This window comes from Sebastes umbrosus, unplaced genomic scaffold (assembly GCF_015220745.1).
Source record: "Sebastes umbrosus isolate fSebUmb1 unplaced genomic scaffold, fSebUmb1.pri scaffold_76_arrow_ctg1, whole genome shotgun sequence".
In the NCBI taxonomy this organism is placed as follows: domain Eukaryota; kingdom Metazoa; phylum Chordata; class Actinopteri; order Perciformes; family Sebastidae; genus Sebastes; species Sebastes umbrosus.
The window spans coordinates 80,001-104,452 of record NW_023618537.1 but is presented as its reverse complement, the minus strand read 5'-3'; the positions used below and the strand labels follow the sequence as shown (position 1 = coordinate 104,452).

The following is a 24,452-nucleotide window of genomic DNA, read 5'->3' as shown; positions in this document are numbered from 1 at the left end:
CCTCACGCTCCACCTCCCCGGCGGTGTAGGCGAGACGGGCCGGTGGTGCGCCCGACCCCGCTGGGCCGGCCCTCACTTTCATTGCGCCACAGGGTTTTGCTTGCACCCTCTGACTCGCGCGTGCGTTAGACTCCTGGGTCCGTGTTTCAAGACGGGTCGGGTGGGTTGCCGACATCGCCACAGTCCCCTGGCGCCTTTTACGTGGGCCGAGCCACGCTCTGGGGGCACGACGCGGTTGGGACGCACTGATGACAGTCCGCCCCGGGAAGCACCTGCACCTCGAGCCTTTCCAAGCCGACCTAGAGCCGGTGGCGGCGCACCGCCTCGTATGCGGGACTCCCCAGCCTGCCGTGTGTCGCTCACACCCTCCAGCTGGTTGTTAACGAGGGTCTTTTGGCACAGAGAAGTACTCGTATCGGTACTCGTATCGGTACTCGTACGGTACTCGGTATCGGTAGTACCCAAATGTAAGTACTTGTACTCAGTCTGAACAAAGTGGTATCGGTGCATCCCTACCCCCTGAAGTGATATTTCATAAATATTTCTGTTCATGGCTACAAACTAAAAATGATCAACGAATCACCTTCAATCGTTCATTATAATAAAATACATGTTTTATATTGTTGCTGAAGTGATAATTCACAGAACAGGATGAGAGTCGATGTCATCGTTGAGGCCGTGGTATCCAGAATGTCTCTGGTTGGAGTCGTCTCGCCTCCTCCGATGTTCTAACACTTTGTCTTCCAGTGTGTCCTGTTTGCTCATCATGTAATGCCACATCATAATCAACATTCCTTGTACGGATGACGCTTTTATGTTCTGCAACTCGGTCTTTCAATCCTGTTTTTGTTCGTCCCGTAGATCGTTGTTTCCTTTGGGGTAGAATGAGCCATTTATATTTCCAGAGGGAGCTTCACGGACGAGGAGAGGTCACGCATCAACGCGTCACAACACCTGGCCCCTAAAATCTGATCTGCACTCGCCGAAACTGAGCCAATAGAAACGCAGCTCTAGTTACACTGAGCATCCTTCATAACCCAAGACCCCAAGTCACCAAGACCCCAGCTTTGTGATGTCACAGCAGGAGGTCATGAGGTCACAGATACAGGAAGTGTTTTTAAATACTTCAAATAAATCATTATTAAACAGATAAACATGTATTGATGTATGACTGCGTATTGTGTCATGTGACTGCGTATTGTGTCATGTGACTGCGTATTGTGTCATGTGACTGCGTATTGTGTCGTGACTGCTTATTGTGTCAGTGGGGTCATGTGACCTGGAGGCTAAAATTATCCTGCAGATCTGAGGTCAGATTTCAGCTAAAGAGACGCAGCATGGAGGACGGCTGCTGCGCTCACACAAGGTGAGAACAGGCACAATACTACCGACAATACTACTACTGTACTACACAGAGACTACCACATTACTCAGCAGTACTACAGCAGTACTACAGCAGTACTACTGCAGTACTGCTGTAGGAGCTTTACAGATACTTTAGAACTGTGTGTTCAGCTGTTGAACTCAGAATCAGGTGAAAATAGAACAAACTAAAAATAAGTTATAAACTATTTAAAGTCAGAGATCTGAACAGGAAGTCAGATAGAAGTAAAACATCAGAGTACTGCATGTACTTCATCAAAACATTAAAAAGAGTTTATCCTTAAATTTAAATAAATAAATGTACAATCAAATTGAACTGAACGTATTGTGATAATATGTTGATATAAAATAATGAACAACTTTAACCATTCAATTTTATAATGTTTTTTATTTTATTGTTTCTTACTAGCAGTAAAGGTTTAATGTATGTAGAGATACAAATGTTTAGAACTTAAAATTAATATTATACTTGAATATTTACTCTACTACGACATGAATATAATATTACATCACTTACGAACCTGACCCGTTAATTATCCAAAAAGGATGCTCAGAGGGAGGAAGTGGCTGCAGGTCAGAGGTCAGAGGTCATCCTACCTGTACACCTGTGTGCTGTGACATCACGGCTGACAGGAAGTGGTCATCATGGTGGGCGTGGCGGCATGCGGCTCGGTGAGCTCCATCAAAGCTCTGTGGGAGACGAGGATCAAGAGGGTCCAGAAGGAGGAAGAGGAGCACACGAGGAGGAAGACCAGGTGCGGGGCCACTGGCAGGTCAGACTCCGCCTCCTCCGTCTAGTCTGTATTGTTTTATGTGGTTCACGTCAACTCCGTCTGGAATGCACAGCAGTAACAGCCAGGTACAAGCTCTGTTGTTGCACAGGGCCGGTCTTAACTAAAGGAGCACTTGAATGACTAGGTTACACTCAATACCTGGTTTCTGAATGCTGAACCAAAACTCTTACAATCCCTACAGAGTATAGGTTTAACTTGAATGGCTAGCAGCAATAGCAAGTTCTTAAAGTAACACTATGAGGGTTTAAAGTGTTATCAATAATCCAATCTCAAGTTGCTTTAGCTGAATTTTAAGAAATCAATTCTCACAGCACTGCACTTGTTTATAAGACATTAACATCAATATTTTTGGCTAGTTTATAAGTGGAATTAGATAAGAGTTTTGGTCTGGACCAAAAATTGTGCTGAATCTTAATTTTGTACAATAAACAATAATACGCCTCACACGGGGCACCAATAATGCTGGTGACGCAGGTCTGGTTGTTAAATATTAAAGATGTGGTGTGAAGACTGAAGGATGCTGGGAAACTCAGTCAAAATGGCTCTGCTTCCACTTTCAGTGGTGAGTCCCAACATCTGTAATGTCTCATGACCTTCATGTCCCTGGTTCAGACTGAGTCCTGGTCTGTATTGTTTCATGTGGTTCATGTCCTTGGTTCAGACTGAGTCCTGGTCTGTATTGTTTCATGTGGTTCATGTCCCTGGTTCAGACTGAGTCCTGGTCTGTATTGTTTCATGTGGTTCATGTCCTTGGTTCAGACTGAGTCCTGGTCTGTATTGTTTCATGTGGTTCATGTCCCTGGTTCAGACTGAGTCCTGGTCTGTATTGTTTCATGTGGTTCATGTCCCTGGTTCAGACTGAGTCCTGGTCTGTATTGTTTCATGTGGTTCATGTCCTTGGTTCAGACTGAGTCCTGGTCTGTATTGTTTCATGTGGTCCATGTCCTTGGTTCAGACTGAGTCCTGGTCTGTATTGTTTCATGTGGTTCATGTCCTTGGTTCAGACTGAGTCCTGGTCTGTATTGTTTCATGTGGTTCATGTCCCTGGTTCAGACTGAGTGTTGGTGTTTGGGAGGACCGGGTGGTTCTGGCTCGGCTGAAGCAGAAGCTGCAGACAGAAGATGGACGACTCATCCTCCGAATCGAACAGGAGGAGTGGAAGGTAACGACCCCCAATGAAGTGGACTGTAATGGTGGACTTGAAGCTACCTGGTGATATCTACTGTCAGTTGATTCTCTCGTGGTCATATCTTTATTTTTCTCTCCCTCCGCCAGTTGTTGCCGGGCTGTCTGGTCCAGCTCAGTCAGGTCCAGGAGTGGCAGATTCACCGGACCGGACTGCAGAAGATCCCTCACTTCATCTCTAGCTTCCAGAACCTTTTAGTTCTCGATCTGTCCCGCAATGGGGTCACCGAAATCCCCCAACAGATCGGTCAGTATGTCCCCCACTTCTACTGAAAATAAAAAAAACATAATTTTATTCTTACAGTAACGTGGATTTGAGGGTTGTAGACCTGTTGCATGTCCTCTAGTACAGTTCTGTCTCAATGTGCCGAGTCCTTTGTGTCCTGGTTCTGGTCTCAGGGAAGCTGACTCAGCTCAGAGAGCTCCTGCTGAGCTACAACAGAATCCAGTTTGTTCCTGAAGAGCTGAGCTGCTGTGAGAGTCTGGAGAGACTGGAGTTGGCCATGAACCGGGACCTGAACCAGCTACCAGACCAGGTACAAACCACTACCTCAGTCAGGTTCCAGAGTAGGTGTGAACACAAACCAAACGTTTTTTTCTATAAGGTATGATTGTAGACCTAAACCAAATTCCAAATCAGAAATGAATATAAACCTAAGCCAACTTCCTGAACCAGGTCCTGTAGACCTGTATTCATGATCAACTTTGATCCAGCTGATCTGAGGTCTGTTTTCTGAGCCTCAGTTGAGGAAGTTGAAGAAGCTGCAGCACCTGGATCTGTCCATGAACGACTTCACCTGCGTGCCGGACTGTGTGGTTGGACTGCCGGCGCTCGAGTGGCTCGACATGGGAGGAAACCAACTGCAGCACTTACCTGAAGACATACACAGGTGAGTAAAGGAATCCCCTGAGCCCTGCCCCCTTCTGCCATCAGCCAATAAACACTGGTTGGTGTTCGTCCTCAGGATGGAGACGCTGCACACTCTGTGGCTGCAGAGAAACCAACTGGAGAAACTTCCAGACAGCATCAGCAGGATGAAGAGTCTGGACACGCTGGTCCTAAGCTGCAACAGACTCAGAGACATCCCCCCACTGATGGAGGACATGTCCAACCTCAGGTCAGTCTGTCTGTCCACAAACACAGAATCAGATAACATTACCATCTGTAACCTTTGAGACGTGTCCCGTCCATCACAGTTAAAGCCAGCAGTCGTCTCTCAGACTGAACACGTTTTGTCTTTCTGTCGAAGCAGGTTTGTGAATTTCCGGGACAACCCTCTGACCCTGGATGTGACGCTGCCCTGCAGTGAGATGAAGACTGAGGACGATGAAGAGGACAGAGAGATGTTTGGACGAGAGTTCATGCAGTTTTACATCCAAGAAGCCAGAAAGAGAGCGTACGCTGTGCTCAACATGCACTGTGTCAACCGTTAGTATCAACACTGTTTATTAACGCTGTCACTATTTTACCTGATTAACAACAATAACTACAACATTAACCAACATAATTAACATCATACACAAAGAACCACTATTTTACCTGATTAACACGTCTACAGCCGAACTCCAACATATTGTAAAAGGTCAGTTATTTATAATTATTATGTTCTAACTTCAAGGTTCTTAAATCATTCCTCCAGTGAGTCTCTTCGTCGTCGTCGTCGTCGTCGTCGTCGTTGTGAAACACAGATTACGATATCGTGACTTTTAGACCAAAAACAATGGATCCTACGTTTCCCACAATGCACCTGAATAGCATCTTTCATTAGTGCCTCCCTGCCTGGTAAACAACTCCAGCCCTTCAGTTTGTAATAATAACATGTAACATGAATAATAATGCTAATGCTAATGCTAATAATAATGCTAATGCTAATAATAATAATAATAATAATAATAACTAGAAAATTTCGCAAGAAATTTTGACCAGTGTGCCTGGTGCTGGGGGGGGTCTGAGGACCATAGTGAGGTTATAAGAAGGGGGATGATAGGCCCAATGAAGTCCCAAGTCTCGTGACCCGTTTAAACTTTGAATCATTTTTCTACGTTAAAGTATGGCGACTCTGTATGGCCCTAAAGAGGAGTGTTTTTGAGCTCTCTTCACATCAATTTGCCACTCATTCCTATGGAGCAAACAAATCGCGCTTTCGTGCGATTTTTTCAGGAGCTGCTACGCGAATCTCTTAGAAAAGCCATAGCACACCATTCCCGATCATTCCATCACTGGTTGCCATGGTGATTGGGGGGCCGTAAGGCCGTTTACTTTCCTGTTATCATATAGTAAGAGTTGAGGGCTTTTATTTTGAAAAGTAGTTGAATCCCTAGTTTCCTGTTATCATACATTGAGAGTTGGGGGCTTTTAATCACAGGTGTAATCAATAACATTAATTATGGCCCTGATCCATTGAAGCCTGGTTTAGAGCATGTTGGCTCACTGATATGACGTGATACAGTAAATAGAGTGTGTGTGTGTGTGTGTGTGTGTGTGTGTGTGTGTGTGTGTGTTTCTCTGTGAAATTTAATATGGGCATCTATGGGAGCCTAGCCTGGAGTTGCTCTCACGTTCAGGCATGTGTCACCAAATGTGTAAGTCCGACTGATTCCATAGCTACATGACTGCGACCGGCACAAAATTACCTACGTTTTGATGTATTAATTGTGTATGAGGAGTGGACGTTGTGGCCTAGGGAGCAATTTGTTCGGATCATTTTCAAAAGATTTTTAAGCTGTGCTCCACTCTAGCTCTGACATCACGAGCTCTAGCCCTGAACGACCCACGCAACACACACCCATTATAACATCTGAAACCGTCTGAAAATGTCACAAAACGTAAACTGCGATTTCATGAAAACCGTGCCAGCTATCAAAATGACCATTTGGCAAAATAAAGTCCAAAGACTCATGACCCGTTTAAACTTTTAATCATGTCCTCAAAGAGGAGCGTTTTTTAACTGTCTTCACGTCGATTTTCGATGCATTCCAATCGAGCAAAAAATCGCGCAAAAACACTTTTTTTTCGGAAACCGCTGCGTGAATCTCAGGTCATAGGTCATAGTCAGGTCATAGCACACGATTCCCGATCCTTGCGCACGTTTTGATGTACTTTTTGTACAGGTGTTGGCAACGCTGCGGGACGAGTAGCGAGGCAAAGTTTGGCGGAAGATGAAGAATAAAATGAAGCCCGTTGAATAATAGACCAGTGTTAGACCGGCTTTGCTTTGTGCTTCTAGGCACACTGGAATAATTCCTGCAGGTTTGTCTCCTGGTTGGCTTTTACTAAAAATATGTTGTAATATTTTTAGTAAAAGTATTTATTGAAAGTGATAATTTGATGTGTTTCTGTTTCAGAGCCGAACGACGACTCATCAAACTAAAGTAATCTGTCGCTCTGCATTTCTTCTTCTGGGCTTTTTCTTTTCAGAACTCAGCTACACGTTTTAAAACCAGTGAAGAAAAAGATTCACATCAAAGACTCGTTCATATATTTATGTATTTATATATATATTCACATTTATATTTCTGTTTCTGGGGGCTGGAATCTGCTGACAGTTTATAAAACTTGACTAACAGAATGTTTCAGTAGTGTTTTTGTTTTCCTGTTTGTGTCGTGTGATTTTAGACTGTAAATCATTTATTCATTTCTGCAGACTGAAACACAAACAGTGTTCTTTATGAAGCTATGAAATGAAGCTATGAAATGAAGCTATGAAATGAAGCTATGAAATGAAGGTTTAAATCAGAAACAGAAACAAGTGAAAACGCTTTAATAGAAACTTTACTTAACATTTCAACACATTTTAACTCCAAATAAAAATACTTTTGTAGAAACTCACGTTGAGTATGTGTGATTTCTGTATCATCTGTATTCAGTCTGTGGTCAGTCTGTAGTCAGTCTGTAGTGGTCTGTAGTCAGTCTGTGGTCAGTCTGTAGTCAGTCTGTAGTGGTCTGTAGTCAGTCTGTAGTCAGTCAGTAGTCAGTCTGTAGTCAGTCTAGTCAGTCTGTAGTGGTCTGTAGTTGGTCTGTAGTTGGTCTGTGGTCTGTAGTCAGTCTGTAGTGGTCTGTAGTTGGTCTGTAGTTGGTCTGTGGTCTGTAGTCTCTGAGTCTCAGTTTGACCTCGGGGACAGAGACGGTGGGACGGCGGTCAGCAGGACGTTCTCCAGAGTCACCTGACTACTGACGTAACGAGTCAGTTTGCTGTCCAATCCTTTTGTCTTCAGGAAGTCGAGTCTGCCGCCATCGATCAGACGTTTACAGAGACGACCGACCTGCTCGCGTTCATCCGCCGACAGAAACCTGAGAGAAGAAGAACACGTCAGGAACACGTCGGAAACACGTCAGGAACACGTTGCGAACACGTCGGGAACACGTCAGGAACACGTCGGAAACACGTCAGGAACACGTTGCGAACACGTCGGGAACACGTCAGGAACATGTCGGAAACACGTCGGGAACACGTCGGGAACACGTCGGGAACAAGCCGGGAACACGTCGGGAACACGTCAGGAACACGCCGGGAACACGCCGGGAACACGTCGGGAACAAGCCGGGAACACGTCGGGAACAAGCCGGGAACACGTCGGGAACACATCGGGAACACGTCGGGAACAAGCCGGGAACACGTCGGGAACACGCCGGGAACACGCCGGGAACAAGCCGGGAACACGTCGGGAACACGTCGGGAACACGTCGGGAACAAGCCGGGAACACGTCGGGAACACGTCGGGAACACGGCGGGAACAAGCCGGGAACACGTCGGGAACACGTCGGGAACAAGCCGGGAACACGTCGGGAACACGTCGGGAACAAGCCGGGAACACGTCGGGAACACGCCGGGAACACGCCGGGAACACGTCGGGAACAAGCCGGGAACACGTCGGGAACACGCCGGGAACACGTCGGGAACACGTCGGGAACACGCCGGGAACACGCCGGGAACATGCCGGGAACACGCCGGGAACACGCCGGGAACACGTCGGGAACACGTCGGGAACACGCCGGGAACACGTCGGGAACACGCCGGGAACACGCCGGGAACACGTCGGGAACACGTCGGGAACACGTCGGGAACAAGCCGGGAACACGTCGGGAACACGCCGGGAACACGCCGGGAACACGCCGGGAACAAGCCGGGAACACGTCGGGAACACGCCGGGAACACGTCGGGAACACGTCGGGAACATGCCGGGAACACGCCGGGAACACGCCGGGAACACGCCGGGAACACGTCGGGAACACGTCGGGAACACGTCATTTTAAAAACTGATGAAGTGGTTTAAACTTCTGCACTGACGGGGTCAGAGGTCAAATATTTACCCGCTCACAGCGTCCGTCTCCTCCACCGGTTCGTGCTCTTCATCGTCTCCTCTCTGATTGGTCGGATCCTGAGATGGACGGTCCCGATTGGTCGGTCTGAGTCCACATGTGGCCCAGCTGGACATCCGACAGAAAGCTGAGAACTCTGCAGCTCCGAGTCCTCGCTGCAGGAAGAACTGCTGCCCGACGTAATGACGCCACTCACAGCGATGGTGGCAGCATAGCGCCACTGCCAGGCCCAGCACCGGACCAGGACCAGGGTCTGGATCAGGACCAGGGTCTGGATCAGGACCAGAGTCTGGATCAGGACCAGAGTCTGGGTCAGGACCAGGGCCTGGGTCAGGACCAGGGCCTGGATCAGGACCAGGGCCTGGCAGTGTTGCTGAATCAGCTGATTCTGGATCAGCTGGTTCTGAGGTTCTGAGGCGTTTCCGTGGCGGTTCAGCCGGCTCTCTGGGTCCTGGTGTTTCCAACAGACAGCGCAGAGCCAGATCTGAGACCAGAGAGAGAAGAGACCAGCTGAGTCTGAGAACTGCTGTGTTCAACCAATCAGAGATCAGGACTGCTCTCACCTGTCGCTGCTCCACACAGGTGTTTTCCAACTCCAACCAACGGGAGCTTCTTCTGTCTGAGCAGCTGGACTTTACCTGGAAACACCACCGAGTCAGAACACTCAAACCAGAACTCAAACAGAACTAAACCACCAGAGTCTCCAGATGTTCGTTTCTTACTTAAATCCAGATGTTGAATGTCGACCTGCAGCCTCTCGAACTGAACTCCAATATCCTGATGTTTCCCATCCACCTGGAACAGAACAGACAGAACAGACAGAGCAGACAGAACAGACAGAGCAGAACAGACCAGAACAGACAGAGCAGAACAGACCAGAACAGACCAGAACAGACAGAACAGAACAGAACAGACCAGACAGAGCAGAACAGAGCAGAACAGACAGAACAGACAGAACAGAACAGACCAGAACAGACAGAGCAGAACAGAGCAGAACAGACAGAACAGACAGAGCAGAACAGACCAGAACAGACAGAGCAGAACAGACAGAGCAGAACAGAGCAGAACAGACAGAGCAGAACAGACAGAACAGAACAGAACAGACCAGAACAGAACAGAGCAGAACAGAACAGAACAGACAGAACAGACCAGAACAGAACAGAACAGAACAGAACAGAACAGACCAGACAGAACAGAACAGACAGACCAGACAGAACAGAACAGACAGAGCAGAACAGAACAGAACAGACAGACCAGACAGAACAGAACAGAACAGACAGAGCAGAACAGAACAGAACAGACAGACCAGACAGAACAGACAGAGCAGAACAGAACAGAACAGACAGACCAGACAGAACAGACAGAGCAGAACAGACCAGAACAGACCAGAACAGACAGAACAGACAGAGCAGAACAGAACAGAACAGACAGAGCAGACAGAACAGAACAGACCAGAACAGACAGAGCAGAACAGAACAGAACAGACCAGAACAGACAGAACAGAACAGACCAGAACAGACAGAACAGAACAGACCAGAACAGACAGAACAGAACAGACAGAGCAGAACAGAACAGAACAGACAGACCAGACAGAACAGAACAGAACAGACAGAGCAGAACAGAACAGAACAGACAGACCAGACAGAACAGACAGAGCAGAACAGAACAGAACAGACAGACCAGACAGAACAGACAGAGCAGAACAGACCAGAACAGACCAGAACAGACAGAACAGACAGAGCAGAACAGAACAGAACAGACAGAGCAGACAGAACAGAACAGACCAGAACAGACAGAGCAGAACAGAACAGAACAGACCAGAACAGACAGAACAGAACAGACCAGAACAGACAGAACAGAACAGACCAGAACAGACAGAACAGACCAGAACAGAACAGACAGAACAGACAGAGCAGACAGAGCAGACAGAACAGACAGAACAGACAGAACAGACAGAGCAGACAGAACAGAGCAGACAGAGCAGACAGAACAGAACAGACCAGAACAGACAGAACAGACAGAGCAGAACAGACCAGAACAGACAGAACAGACAGAACAGAACAGACCAGAACAGACAGAACAGACCAGAACAGACCAGAACAGAACAGACCAGAACAGAACAGACCAGAACAGACAGAACAGAACAGACCAGAACAGACAGAACAGACCAGAACAGACCAGAACAGAACAGACAGAACAGACAGAGCAGACAGAGCAGACAGAACAGACAGAACAGACAGAACAGACAGAGCAGACAGAACAGAGCAGACAGAGCAGACAGAACAGAACAGACCAGAACAGACAGAACAGACAGAGCAGAACAGACCAGAACAGACAGAACAGACAGAGCAGAACAGAACAGAACAGACCAGAACAGACAGAACAGACAGAGCAGAACAGACCAGAACAGACAGAACAGAACAGACCAGAACAGACAGAGCAGAACAGAGCAGAACAGACAGAACAGACAGAGCAGAACAGAACAGGTCAGACCTGATTTGCAGTATAAAACATGAATGATTCACTCCAACAGGTTAAAACTATAAAAGCTGTTTGGGGTTTAAACTGGATCTTGGCGCCCTCTGCTGGTTTGTAAACGTAACTGCTGCTGTAAGAGTCTGGAGTTATGAGGTTTGTCCTGCCTTGAAGCGGGTGCTGCAGCGCTCCACCAGCAGCAGCTGCAGGTCATCGCAGGTCTCCAGGTGGTCTCGGGTCTTCAGGGCTTCATGGATCCAGTGAGACAGTTTCCCCCGACCTGCTCCAAACTCCACGAAGCACCGCCCCCTTCCCAGGAGCCCCAGCGCCTCCAGGTGACCTAAGAGAGAGGACTGGACACACCTGACAGGTGAGATAGAGAGAGAGGAACACCGAAGGCACAGACCGCCTGAAACCAACCAACAGGGACCCCCAGGACCTGAACCTGCTGCCCCCCCGACCCAACCCCGGAGAAGAAGAAGAAGATGGATGGATGAGTATTATCCTAAACACAGCACACTCCTGTCTATCGATATGACAACATGAATTACAGCAAATTAGAATTCTTACTGATATAATAATAGACGGGGAGACGAGGAAACGAGGAGACAAGGAAACGAGGAGGCGAGGAAACGAGGAGACAAGGAGGCACAGAATGGTGAAATGATAAAGAGGTGTGTTCACCGGGGGCCCGGTCCAGGCTTATCTCGGTTAGTCGGACTAGTTTTCATTTGATTCAGTTCAAGCTCAGTTACTACAGCAACTATCATTTCATTCATGGAGGTTTCAGGTCAGGTTGTTTTTGTACCTGTTGCTTCAGGTGTTTGTGGGCGGAGTCTCCATTCTTTGGGTTGTTGAGTTCCTCCTGGAGGACTGGATGGGACAGAACACTGTCCTCCACGTCACACTGCAGTCCTACAACAACAACAACAACAACAACATTGACAACAACAACATCAACAACAACGACAACAACATTGACATCAACAACATTGACAACAACAACAACAACAACATTATTTCATAACGTCAGTAGAACCTCACCAGTGGCGGCTGTCTTCAGTTTGTCCAACAGAGATTGTAACTCGGCCCGGCTGCGCTCACACAGACTCACCTGACACACACACAACAGGATTATCATTATTATTATTGTTATTATTGTTGTTGTTGTGAATCCTCAGCAGGGGAGATGTTACCTGTTGGAGCGTCTCTCTGTCAGCTGATCCAGCGTTTATGTTCTCCACATAATAAACCTGCATTATGTCAAAGACATTTATCACACGTCTCTTACGTCTCCTTCCTCCTGCTACTGAAACATGTTATTAATAATAATAATAATAACAATGACATCATCATCATCATTATCATAATGATAATAATGATGAACAGCAGAAACACTGACTGACGGTGTTGAGGTGAGGACACTCACAGGTTTGGGTTTGTCTCTGGCGTTGCATCTCTTCAGGTGTTTGTCCAGCTTGTCTTCACTCACGGTGCTGAAAGGTCAAACAAACAGGAAGTCACTGTGAGGTCACCGTGAGGTCACAGTGAGGTCACGGATGATCAGATCAATAATGTGATTGATTTGCTGACTCACTGTTTGGGGTCAAGAGGACACACGATCCTCCTGCTGCTTCCTTCTTCCTGGAAACAGGAAACAGGAAACAGGAAGCCATTAACCAAAAGGGTGATGACATCACAGCTCACTTGTCGTCAGCAGAGGTCTGTACTACGAAGCAGGATGTGGCGTTATCGAGGTAACTTCAGGGTTAACTCTGGGTTTCCGTCCTACGAAGCTGGTTCACTTCTTACCGGGGTAGATCTCCATGGTAACTGATGCTGAACGGCCAACCTGCTCCGGAGCAGGTTATGTTCCAGATCAGAGATCAACTCATCGCCTACTGACCAATCAGAGCTCAGTGCGGTGATGTATGATAATATCATTACAGTCATAATCCAGACTAAACACAACTCAGTTTAAACTGACAGATGAGGAAGGACAGCTGGCTGGATGCTGGGGGTGTTTACCGCTTTGAATTATGATTTTTATATTTATTTATTTTTACTTGCTCTTGAGTCCGTTTCACACCGTCAGAGAGGAGGACGCTGGAAGGAGGTTTAAATACTCACCTGATACTCACAGAGTCAAAAGAAGTGTAATCTAGTCATCTGTTCTTCCTGCATTTAGCAGCTTCAGCTGTTAGTCTGGACTCAGAGTTAACTCCTTCATATCTGTCTAATATAGTTTACTCTTTGTATAATGTGCCTGTCTGTCTGTCAGTAGTCTTGTTCGTGTCTGTGATTGGTCAGTAGTCTTGTTCGTGTCTGTGATTGGTCAGTAGTCTTGTTCGTGTCTGTGATTGGTCAGTAGTCTTGTTCGTGTCTGTGATTGGTCAGTAGTCTTGTTCATGTCTGTGATTGGTCAGTAGTCTTGTTCGTGTCTGTGATTGGTCAGTAGTCTTGTTCATGTCTGTGATTGGTCAGTAGTCTTGTTCATGTCTGTGATTGGTCAGTAGTCTTGTTCATGTCTGTGATTGGTCAGTAGACTTGTTCATGTCTGTGATTGGTCAGTAGACTTGTTCATGTCTGTGATTGGTCAGTAGTCTTGTTCATGTCTGTGATTGGTCAGTAGTCTTGTTCATGTCTGTGATTGGTCAGTAGTCTTGTTCGTGTCTGTGATTGGTCAGTAGTCTTGTTCATGTCTGTGATTGGTCAGTAGTCTTGTTCATGTCTGTGATTGGTCAGTAGTCTTGTTCATGTCTGTGATTGGTCAGTAGACTTGTTCATGTCTGTGATTGGTCAGTAGTCTTGTTCATGTCTGTGATTGGTCAGATGCTGTAAACACCTCCTCGTTCATGTGAACGTGCTCATAACCAGACAGAGAAACTCTGGTTGACTTACTGAGTTGATAACCAGCTTCATAGTTCAGTTTAGTGAGATCTCTGTTGTTAGAGTTAGTGAAGCCAGATAACCAGAAGATACCCTGGAGATGATGAAGATACCCTGGAGATGATGAAGATACCCCGGAGATGATGAAGATACCCCGGAGATGATGAAGATACCCTGAAGATGATGAAGATACCCTGGAGATGATGAAGATACCCTGGAGATGATGAAGATACCCTGGAGATGATGAAGATACCCTGGAGATGATGAAGATACCCTGGAGATGATGAAGATACCCTGAAGATGATGAAGATACCCCGGAGATGATGAAGATACCCCGGAGATGATGAAGATACCCCGGAGATGATGAAGATACCCTGGAGATGATGAAGATACCCTGGAGATGATGAAGATACCCTGGAGATGATGAAGATACCCTGGAGATGATGAAGATACCCTGGAGATGATGAAGATACCCTGGAGATGATGAAGATACCCTGGAGATGATGAACTCACTTCGTAGTACAGACCTCTGGTGTTAACTTCAGTACTGAACAGCAGGAAGTAGTAGGAGTACATGAAGTACTGCAGTAGTGGTAGTACTTGTAGTACTTGTAGTACTGCAGTACTGGTAGTAGTTGTAGTACTTGTAGTACTGCAGTAGTGGTAGTAGTTGTAGTACTTGTAGTACTGTAGTAGTGGTAGTAGTTGTAGTACTTGTAGTACTGTAGTAGTGGTAGTAGTTGTAGTACTTGTAGTACTGTAGTAGTGGTAGTAGTTGTAGTACTTGTAGTACTGTAGTAGTGGTAGTAGTTGTAGTACTTGTAGTACTGCAGTAGTGGTAGTAGTTGTAGTACTTGTAGTACTGAAGTACTGCAGTAGTGGTAGTAGTTGTAGTACTTGTAGTACTGTAGTAGTGGTAGTAGTTGTAGTACTTGTAGTACTGCAGTAGTGGTAGTAGTTGTAGTACTTGTAGTACTGTAGTAGTGGTAGTAGTTGTAGTACTTGTAGTACTGCAGTAGTGGTAGTAGTTGTAGTACTTGTAGTACTGTAGTACTGCAGTAGTGGTAGTAGTTGTAGTACTTGTAGTACTGCAGTAGTGGTAGTAGTTGTAGTACTTGTAGTACTGTAGTAGTGGTAGTACTTGTAGTACATGAAGTACTGCAGTAGTGGTAGTAGTTGTAGTACTTGTAGTACTGCAGTAGTGGTAGTACTTCTAGTACATGAAGTACTGCAGTAGTGGTAGTAGTTGTAGTACTTGTAGTACTGTAGTAGTGGTAGTAGTTGTAGTACTTGTAGTACTGCAGTAGTGGTAGTAGTTGTAGTACTTGTAGTACTGAAGTACTGCAGTAGTGGTAGTAGTTGTAGTACTTGTAGTACTGTAGTAGTGGTAGTAGTTGTAGTACTTGTAGTACTGTAGTAGTGGTAGTAGTTGTAGTACTTGTAGTACTGTAGTAGTGGTAGTAGTTGTAGTACTTGTAGTACTGCAGTAGTGGTAGTAGTTGTAGTACTTGTAGTACTGTAGTAGTGGTAGTAGTTGTAGTACTTGTAGTACTGTAGTAGTGGTAGTAGTTGTAGTACTTGTAGTACTGCAGTAGTGGTAGTAGTTGTAGTACTTGTAGTACTGTAGTAGTGGTAGTAGTTGTAGTACTTGTAGTACTGTAGTAGTGGTAGTAGTTGTAGTACTTGTAGTACTGCAGTAGTGGTAGTAGTTGTAGTACTTGTAGTACTGTAGTACTGCAGTAGTGGTAGTAGTTGTAGTACTTGTAGTACTGCAGTAGTGGTAGTAGTTGTAGTACTTGTAGTACTGTAGTAGTGGTAGTAGTTGTAGTACTTGTAGTACTGCAGTAGTGGTAGTAGTTGTAGTACTTGTAGTACTGTAGTAGTGGTAGTAGTTGTAGTACTTGTAGTACTGCAGTAGTGGTAGTAGTTGTAGTACTTGTAGTACTGTAGTACTGCAGTAGTGGTAGTAGTTGTAGTACTTGTAGTACTGCAGTAGTGGTAGTAGTTGTAGTACTTGTAGTACTGTAGTAGTGGTAGTACTTGTAGTACATGAAGTACTGCAGTAGTGGTAGTAGTTGTAGTACTTGTAGTACTGCAGTAGTGGTAGTACTTCTAGTACATGAAGTACTGCAGTAGTGGTAGTAGTTGTAGTACTTGTAGTACTGCAGTAGTGGTAGTAGTTGTAGTACTTGTAGTACTGTAGTAGTGGTAGTAGTTGTAGTACTTCTAGTACTGCAGTAGTGTTAGTAGTTGTAGTACTTGTAGTACTGCAGTAGTGGTAGTAGTTGTAGTACTTGTAGTACTGTAGTACTGCAGTAGTGGTAGTAGTTGTAGTACTGTAGTACTGCAGTAGTGGTAGTAGTTGTAGTACTTGTAGTACTGCAGTAGTGGTAGTAGTTGTAGTACTTGTAGTACTGTAGTACTGCAGTAGTGGTAGTAGTTGTAGTACTTGTAGTACTGTAGTACTGCAGTAGTGGTAGTAGTTGTAGTACTGTAGTACTGCAGTAGTGGTAGTAGTTGTAGTACTTGTAGTACTGCAGTAGTGGTAGTAGTTGTAGTACTGTAGTACTGTAGTACTGTAGTAGTGGTAGTAGTGGTAGTAGTTGTAGTACTTGTAGTACTGTAGTAGTGGTAGTACTTGTAGTACTGCAGTAGTGGTAGTAGTTGTAGTACTTGTAGTACTGCAGTAGTGGTAGTAGTTGTAGTACTGTAGTACTGTAGTACTGTAGTAGTGGTAGTAGTGGTAGTAGTTGTAGTACTTGTAGTACTGTAGTAGTGGTAGTACTTGTAGTACTGCAGTAGTGGTAGTAGTTGTAGTACTTGTAGTACTGCAGTAGTGGTAGTAGTTGTAGTACTTGTAGTACTGCAGTAGTGGTAGTAGTTGTAGTACTGTAGTACTGTAGTACTGTAGTAGTGGTAGTAGTGGTAGTAGTTGTAGTATTTGTAGTACTGTAGTAGTGGTAGTACTTGTAGTACTGCAGTAGTGGTAGTAGTTGTAGTACTTGTAGTACTGTAGTAGTGGTAGTAGTTGTAGTACTTGTAGTACTTGTAGTACTGTAGTAGTGGTAGTACTTGTAGTACTGCAGTAGTGGTAGTAGTTGTAGTACTTGTAGTACTTGTAGTACTGTAGTAGTGGTAGTACTTGTAGTACTGCAGTAGTGGTAGTAGTTGTAGTACTTGTAGTACTGTAGTAGTGGTAGTAGTTGTAGTACTTGTAGTACTGCAGTAGTGGTAGTAGTTGTAGTACTTGTAGTACTGCAGTAGTGGTAGTAGTTGTAGTACTTGTAGTACTGTAGTAGTGGTAGTAGTTGTAGTACTTGTAGTACTGTAGTAGTGGTAGTACTTGTAGTACTGCAGTAGTGGTAGTAGTTGTAGTACTTGTAGTACTTGTAGTACTGCAGTAGTTGTAGTACTTGTAGTACTTGTAGTACTGTAGTAGTGGTAGTACTTGTAGTACTGCAGTAGTGGTAGTAGTTGTAGTACTTGTAGTACTGCAGTAGTGGTAGTAGTTGTAGTACTTGTAGTACTTGTAGTACTGTAGTAGTGGTAGTACTTGTAGTACTGCAGTAGTGGTAGTAGTTGTAGTACTGTAGTACTGCAGTAGTGGTAGTAGTTGTAGTACTTGTAGTACTGCAGTAGTGGTAGTAGTTGTAGTACTTGTAGTACTGCAGTAGTGGTAGTAGTTGTAGTACTTGTAGTACTGCAGTAGTGGTAGTAGTTGTAGTACTTGTAGTACTGCAGTAGTGGTAGTAGTTGTAGTACTTGTAGTACTGCAGTAGTGGTAGTAGTTGTAGTACTTGTAGTGTCTTCATGTATTATTGATCAGTGATCAAACATGATAATTATACATCAGGAAGTGTAACTGCAGTTATTGATGATAGATGTGTAATTCTCTGGGTGAGGAGAACGGCCGGTGTGTCTGATGAACAGGTGATCTTCCTGCAGTAGGCTGTCTGTGTCCCTGAACTCACCACGGATCCCTGAACGCACCACGGATCCCTGAACGCACCACGGGTCCCTGAACTCACCACGGGTCCCTGAACGCACCACGGGTCCCTGAACGCACCACGGGTCCCTGAACTCACCATGGTCGCGTGCTCGCCGCAGAACGCGTTTCCGGTCTTCGGGGTCATTTTGCAGAATCGTTTCTTCTTCAGGAGGAAGAACCCGCAGCGCCCGGCCGCCATGTTGGACCACGTGATGACGCTGCTGCTGCGTTCACGGGCTCACACTACTGTAGGAATTTCCATATTCACAAATGTAAATTCACCAAAGAAAAGCCTAATTTCTTCCTGGCTCCAGGAGGCCGCCGCCTGGCTCCAGGAGGCCACCGCCTGGCTCCAGGAGGCCGAGGCCTGGCTCCAGGAGGCCGAGGCCTGGCTCCAGGAGGCCGCCGCCTGGCTCCAGGAGGCCACCGCCTGGCTCCAGGAGGCCACCGCCTGGCTCCAGGAGGCCGAGGCCTGGCTCCAGGAGGCCGAGGCCTGGCTCCAGGAGGCCGAGGCCTGGCTCCAGGAGGCCGCCGCCTGGCTCCAGGAGGCCGAGGCCTGGCTCCAGGAGGCCGCCGCCTGGCTCCAGGAGGCCACCGCCTGGCTCCAGGAGGCCGAGGCCTGGCTCCAGGAGGCCGAGGCCTGGCTCCAGGAGGCCGCCGCCTGGCTCCAGGAGGCCGAGGCCTGGCTCCAGGAGGCCGAGGCCTGGCTCCAGGAGGCCGCCGCCTGGCTCCAGGAGGCCGAGGCCTGGCTCCAGGAGGCCGAGGCCTGGCTCCAGGAGGCCGAGGCCTGGCTCCAGGAGGCCGAGGCCTGGCTCCAGGAGGCCGAGGCCTGGCTCCAGGAGGCCGAGGCCTGGCTCCAGGAGGCCGAGGCCTGGCTCCAGGAGGCCGCCGCCTGGCTCCAGGAGGCCGAGGCCTGGCTCCAGGAGGCCGAGGCCTGGCTCCAGGAGGCCGCCGCCTGGCTCCAGGAGGCCGAGGCCTGGCTCCAGGAGGCCGAGGCCTGGCTCCAGGAGGCCGAGGCCTGGCTCCAGGAGGCCGAGGCCTGGCTCCAGGAGGCCGAGGCCTGGCTCCAGGAGGCCGAGGCCTGGCTCCAGGAGGCCGAGGCCTGGCTCCAGGAGGCCGCCGCCTGGCTCCAGGAGGCCGAGGCCTGGCTCCAGGACTTTGCATTCGCTAAATAATAAATACTTAAAAGGGCAACAGGAAGAATGGAGAGAACTTAGTTATTAGTAGTACTTTATTTTAGTTAGTTATTATTATTGTTATTAGTATCAATAATAATAATAATTATTATTGATACTAATATCAATATCACTAAGATCTGTTTTCCTGCCAGTCTCCTGTTCCCCTCCAGTCCAGCAGGAGGAGGTGATGCTCCTCCTGTTCCCCTCCAGTCCAGCAGGAGGAGGTGATGCTCCTCCTGTTCCCCTCCAGTCCAGCAGGAGGAGGTGATGCTCCTCCTGTTCCCCTCCAGTCCAGCAGGAGGAGGTGATGCTCCTCTAAGCTGCTTTAACAACCAAGAAGAAGAAGAAGCAGCAGATGATGATGATGATGGCGGAGCAGCTGGGCGGCGGTCCCGGTCCTTCTGGTCCTTCTGGTCCTTCTGGTCCTTCTGGTCCTTCTGGTCCTTCTGGTCCTTCCTCCGGTTCCTCCGGTTCGGTGGCGGACTACTCTGTTCTGGTGGTGGTGGGAGCTCTGCGGACTGCGGGTGTTCTGGACCAGCTGCTGCAGCAGATCAACTCCGGTGAGTTCTGATGATAACAGCTAACAGCTAACAGCTAGCAGCTAACAGCTAACAGATCCTCCTCCATCACACCTCTACTCACACACCTCTACTCACACACCTCTACTCACACACCTCTACTCACTGTCTGCAGAGTCTTCAGAGACTTTAGAGACTTTAGAGTCTTTAGAGTCTTCAGAGACTTCAGAGTCTTTAGAGTCTTTAGAGACTTTAGAGTCTTTAGAGTCTTCAGAGACTTCAGAGTCTTTAGAGTCTTTAGAGTCTTTAGAGACTTTAGAGTCTTCAGAGACTTCAGAGACTTTAGAGTCTTTAGAGTCTTCAGAGACTTTAGAGTCTTCAGAGTCTTTAGAGTCTTCAGAGACTTTAGAGACTTTAGAGTCTTCAGAGACTTCAGAGTCTTTAGAGTCTTTAGAGTCTTTAGAGACTTTAGAGTCTTCAGAGACTTCAGAGACTTTAGAGTCTTTAGAGTCTTTAGAGACTTTAGAGTCTTCAGAGACTTCAGAGACTTTAGAGTCTTTAGAGTCTTCAGAGACTTTAGAGACTTCAGAGTCTTCAGAGACTTTAGAGACTTTAGAGTCTTCAGAGACTTCAGAGTCTTTAGAGTCTTTAGAGTCTTTAGAGACTTTAGAGTCTTCAGAGACTTCAGAGACTTTAGAGTCTTTAGAGTCTTCAGAGACTTTAGAGTCTTCAGAGTCTTTAGAGTCTTCAGAGTCTTTAGAGACTTTAGAGTCTTCAGAGACTTTAGAGACTTTAGAGTCTTCAGAGACTTTAGAGACTTTAGAGTCTTCAGAGACTTCAGAGACTTTAGAGTCTTTAGAGTCTTCAGAGACTTTAGAGTCTTCAGAGACTTCAGAGACTTCAGAGTCTTTAGAGTCTTTAGAGTCTTCAGAGACTTTAGAGTCTTCAGAGACTTCAGAGACTTTAGAGACTTTAGAGTCTTCAGAGACTTTAGAGTCTTCAGAGACTTCAGAGACTTCAGAGTCTTTAGAGTCTTTAGAGTCTTCAGAGACTTTAGAGTCTTCAGAGACTTCAGAGACTTTAGAGTCTTTAGAGTCTTCAGAGACTTTAGAGTCTTCAGAGACTTCAGAGACTTTAGAGTCTTTAGAGTCTTCAGAGACTTTAGAGTCTTCAGAGACTTCAGAGACTTCAGAGTCTTTAGAGTCTTTAGAGTCTTCAGAGACTTTAGAGTCTTCAGAGACTTCAGAGACTTTAGAGACTTTAGAGTCTTCAGAGACTTTAGAGTCTTCAGAGACTTCAGAGACTTTAGAGTCTTTAGAGTCTTCAGAGACTTTAGAGTCTTCAGAGACTTCAGAGACTTCAGAGTCTTTAGAGTCTTCAGAGACTTCAGAGACTTTAGAGTCTTCAGAGACTTTAGAGACTTTAGAGTCTTCAGAGACTTTAGAGTCTTCAGAGACTTCAGAGACTTTAGAGTCTTTAGAGTCTTCAGAGACTTTAGAGACTTTAGAGTCTTCAGAGACTTTAGAGACTTTAGAGTCTTCAGAGACTTTAGAGTCTTCAGAGACTTTAGAGTCTTCAGAGACTTCAGAGACTTTAGAGTCTTTAGAGTCTTTAGAGTCTTCAGAGACTTTAGAGACTTTAGAGTCTTCAGAGACTTTAGAGTCTTCAGAGACTTTAGAGTCTTCAGAGACTTCAGAGACTTTAGTCTTTAGAGTCTTCAGAGACTTCAGAGACTTTAGAGTCTTTAGAGTCTTCAGAGACTTCAGAGACTTTAGAGTCTTTAGAGTCTTCAGAGACTTCAGAGACTTTAGAGTCTTTAGAGTCTTCAGAGACTTTAGAGACTTTAGAGTCTTCAGAGACTTTAGAGTCTTCAGAGACTTCAGAGACTTTAGAGACTTTAGAGACTTTAGAGACTTTAGTGAAATCAAAATCCCAAACAAAACAATTAGAAATGTGTTTAATAACATCTCATACCTATAGTATAGTAGAGTAGAATAGAGTATAGACTCTACTCTACTCTACTATAGTAGAGTAGAGTCTATACTCTACTATACTGTACTATACTCTACTCTACTCTACTAGAGTGAACTACCAGAGTAGAGTAGAGTATACTCTACTATAGTAGAGTATACTCTACTCTACTATACTCTACTCTACTCTACTAGAGTAGAGTAGAGTATACTCTACTATAGTATAGTAGAGTAGAGTAGAGTATACTCTACTCTACTCTACTATACTGTACTATACTCTACTCTACTCTACTAGAGTGAACTACCAGAGTAGAGTAGAGTATACTCTACTATAGTAGAGTATACTCTACTCTACTATACTGTACTATACTCTACTCTACTCTACTCTAGTAGAGTAGAGTAGAGTATACTCTACTATAGTATAGTAGAGTAGAGTAGAGTATACTCTACTCTACTCTAGTAGAGTAGAGTATACTCTACTATAGTATAGTAGAGTAGAGTATCTGACAGAAACTCAACGTCACAAATCTATCAGAAAGAAACTCTTCACATGTTACCAACTACATATCTAAAATACCCCAAAAACTCCCAAAGCAAAGAAATCCATTTTAACATATTAAACGGAGTGTATTATATATCTATACAGATATATCTATCTATATCTATATAGATATAGATATATATATGGATCTATATCCATCCAGTGATTTGTTGCAACAATGATTTTGAATTGAAAGCAATAAGTGTGTATTTTGTGATGAAACTGAAACTACTGATCATTTATTGTTTCATTGTATTCTGGAGCTTTATGGCTTCATATATATATATGATATACATATACATATATATATATATATATATATATATATATATATATATACATGACTGACCTTATCTAAAGGTTCTCATGTGGAGAACTTCTCTCAGAAGGACATTGTTTATGGTGTTCATGGTGTTAATGGTGTTCATGGTGTTTATGGTGTTTATGGTGTTCATGGTGTTCATGGTGTTTATGGTGTTCATGGTGTTTATGGTGTTCATGGTGTTTATGGTGTTCATGGTGTTTATGGTGTTCATGGTGTTCATGGTGTTCATGGTGTTTATGGTGTTCATGGTGTTCATGGTGTTCATGGTGTTTATGGTGTTTATGGTGTTCATGGTGTTTATGGTGTTCATGGTGTTCATGGTGTTTATGGTGTTCATGGTGTTCATGGTGTTCATGGTGTTTATGGTGTTCATGGTGTTTATGGTGTTCATGGTGTTTATGGTGTTCATGGTGTTCATGGTGTTTATGGTGTTCATGGTGTTTATGGTGTTCATGGTGTTTATGGTGTTCATGGTGTTTATGGTGTTTATGGTGTTTATGGTGTTCATGGTGTTCATGGTGTTTATGGTGTTTATGGTGTTCATGGTGTTCATGGTGTTTATGGTGTTCATGGTGTTTATGGTGTTCATGGTGTTCATGGTGTCCATGGTGTTTATGGTGTTCATGGTGTTCATGGTGTCCATGGTGTCCATGGTGTTTATGGTGTTCATGGTGTTCATGGTTTTGTCATGGACAATAACAAAGATGAGTTACTGCTGAATAACATTCTCATTCTTGGAAATATGTATTTGCACAAACCCAAGTATATGAAAGTGAAACCTGGTTTAATGTTTCATTCTGAGTTTATTTCTTACATAAAAGCCCTTAAAGTCATGAAAAACAAAAATGCTTTGAAACTTCTTATCATAACAGAAGAATATGAATTACAGGTATACAGCCCTATAGCCCTTAATTAAATGTATTATTATTATTATTATTAATATGAATTACAGGTATACAGCCCTATAGCCCTTAATTAAATGTATTATTATTTACATGTAGAATTTTACATATTTAATTTGTTCTTGTTCTGTATGCACCTTGTCCTGTTACTCGAATGCAATGATCTATGTTGAGCTGTTTTTTTGGTTCCTACTCAAAGAGGAAGTTGGTTCTACTGAAGATCTTGAACTTCCTGTTTGTTGAGGAGGAAACAGAGATAGGAGGAACTACAGAGGGACGTCTCACTCTGTCTGGAAACTCTGGACCAGTTAGATCAGACTGAACTGAGTGTCAGTGAACTCAACACTGAGCTGCATTCAGAGGTCTAGCAGCAGTGACAGGAAGTGACATCATGGTGTGTGACTGATGCGTCAGCTGATTGATTCTCTTCAGTCTCACTCTGATTAAACTGATTAACACGTTCACGGGTTCACTTCCTGAGGACGACCAGCTGACACAGCGCTGTGACATCAGGACGACCAGCTGACACAGCGATGTGACAGCTGGTCGTCCAGATGTATCGACATGGCGCGTTGGAGTCTGGTGCGGTGGAGTCTGAGGCGGTGTAGTCTGACGCGTTGGAGTCTGAGGCGGTGGAGTCTGACGCGGTGTAGTCTGGTGCGGTGAAGTCTGAGGCGGTGTAGTCTGACGAGGTGGAGTCTGAGGCGGTGTAGTCTGACGCGGTGGAGTCTGAAGCGGTGGAGTCTGACGCGGTGAAGTCTGAGGCGGTGTAGTCCGGTGCGGTGGAGTCTGGTGCGGTGGAGTCTGAGGCGATGTAGTCTGAGGCGGTGGAGTCTGACGCGTTGGAGTCTGAAGCGGTGGAGTCTGACGCGGTGTAGTCTGAGGCGGTGGAGTCTGAGGCGGTGGAGTCTGAGGCAGTGTAGTCTGAGGCGGTGAAGTCTGACGCGGTGTAGTCTGACGCGGTGTAGTCTGACGCGGTGGAGT

General features: G+C 45.6%; 4 protein-coding genes across 7 annotated transcripts in view; 3 read left to right on the top strand and 1 right to left on the bottom strand.

Annotated features, from left to right (window-relative positions):
- Positions 1–1,269: 1,269 nt before the first annotated feature.
- LOC119484463 (leucine-rich repeat-containing protein 39-like) lies at positions 1,270–7,191 on the top strand. 2 transcript variants are annotated; one of them, XR_005206016.1, is made up of 10 exons: positions 1,270–1,366; positions 1,929–2,156; positions 3,231–3,339; positions 3,453–3,609; positions 3,762–3,898; positions 4,107–4,252; positions 4,328–4,480; positions 4,616–4,791; positions 6,474–6,612; positions 6,708–7,191. XR_005206016.1 is itself a non-coding variant. In XM_037763278.1 (9 exons), exons 2-9 carry the CDS (start codon positions 2,029–2,031, stop codon positions 6,731–6,733), a joined length of 1,032 nt encoding a protein of 343 aa, XP_037619206.1. In that variant the 5' UTR covers positions 1,270–1,366; positions 1,929–2,028; the 3' UTR covers positions 6,734–7,191. The 2 variants fall into 2 exon arrangements, 1 of the variants encoding a protein (XP_037619206.1); XM_037763278.1 differs by lacking the exon at positions 6,474–6,612.
- Positions 7,109–18,295, bottom strand: LOC119484462 (tRNA:m(4)X modification enzyme TRM13 homolog). Of its 3 annotated transcripts, XM_037763276.1 has the most exons (12): positions 18,132–18,295; positions 12,755–12,801; positions 12,587–12,653; positions 12,354–12,410; positions 12,202–12,271; positions 11,966–12,072; positions 11,325–11,510; positions 9,405–9,477; positions 9,246–9,320; positions 8,674–9,166; positions 7,427–7,653; positions 7,109–7,346 (listed from the first exon to the last, which is right to left on the bottom strand). In XM_037763276.1, the coding sequence occupies exons 1-11, from the start codon at positions 18,231–18,233 to the stop codon at positions 7,464–7,466; spliced, it is 1,467 nt and encodes a 488-aa protein (XP_037619204.1). In that variant the 5' UTR covers positions 18,234–18,295; the 3' UTR covers positions 7,109–7,346; positions 7,427–7,463. The 3 variants fall into 3 exon arrangements, with proteins under 3 accessions (XP_037619204.1, XP_037619203.1, XP_037619205.1); XM_037763275.1 differs by having other exon boundaries at positions 7,109–7,653; positions 18,132–18,292; XM_037763277.1 differs by lacking the exon at positions 18,132–18,295 and adding an exon at positions 14,059–14,168 and having other exon boundaries at positions 7,109–7,653.
- Positions 18,232–19,279, top strand: LOC119484460 (basic proline-rich protein-like). Its single transcript, XM_037763272.1, has 2 exons — positions 18,232–18,251; positions 18,349–19,279. The coding sequence occupies exons 1-2, from the start codon at positions 18,232–18,234 to the stop codon at positions 19,256–19,258; spliced, it is 930 nt and encodes a 309-aa protein (XP_037619200.1). The 3' UTR covers positions 19,259–19,279.
- Positions 19,280–19,429: 150 nt separating this feature from the next.
- The window catches only part of map1sa (microtubule-associated protein 1Sa), a 22,698-nt gene continuing 17,675 nt past the window's right edge, over positions 19,430–24,452 (top strand). The window contains exon 1 of the mRNA XM_037763274.1: positions 19,430–19,772. Within this exon, the coding sequence (XP_037619202.1) occupies positions 19,568–19,772 (205 nt within the window). The 5' untranslated portion in view covers positions 19,430–19,567. The remainder of the gene's footprint in view (positions 19,773–24,452) is intronic.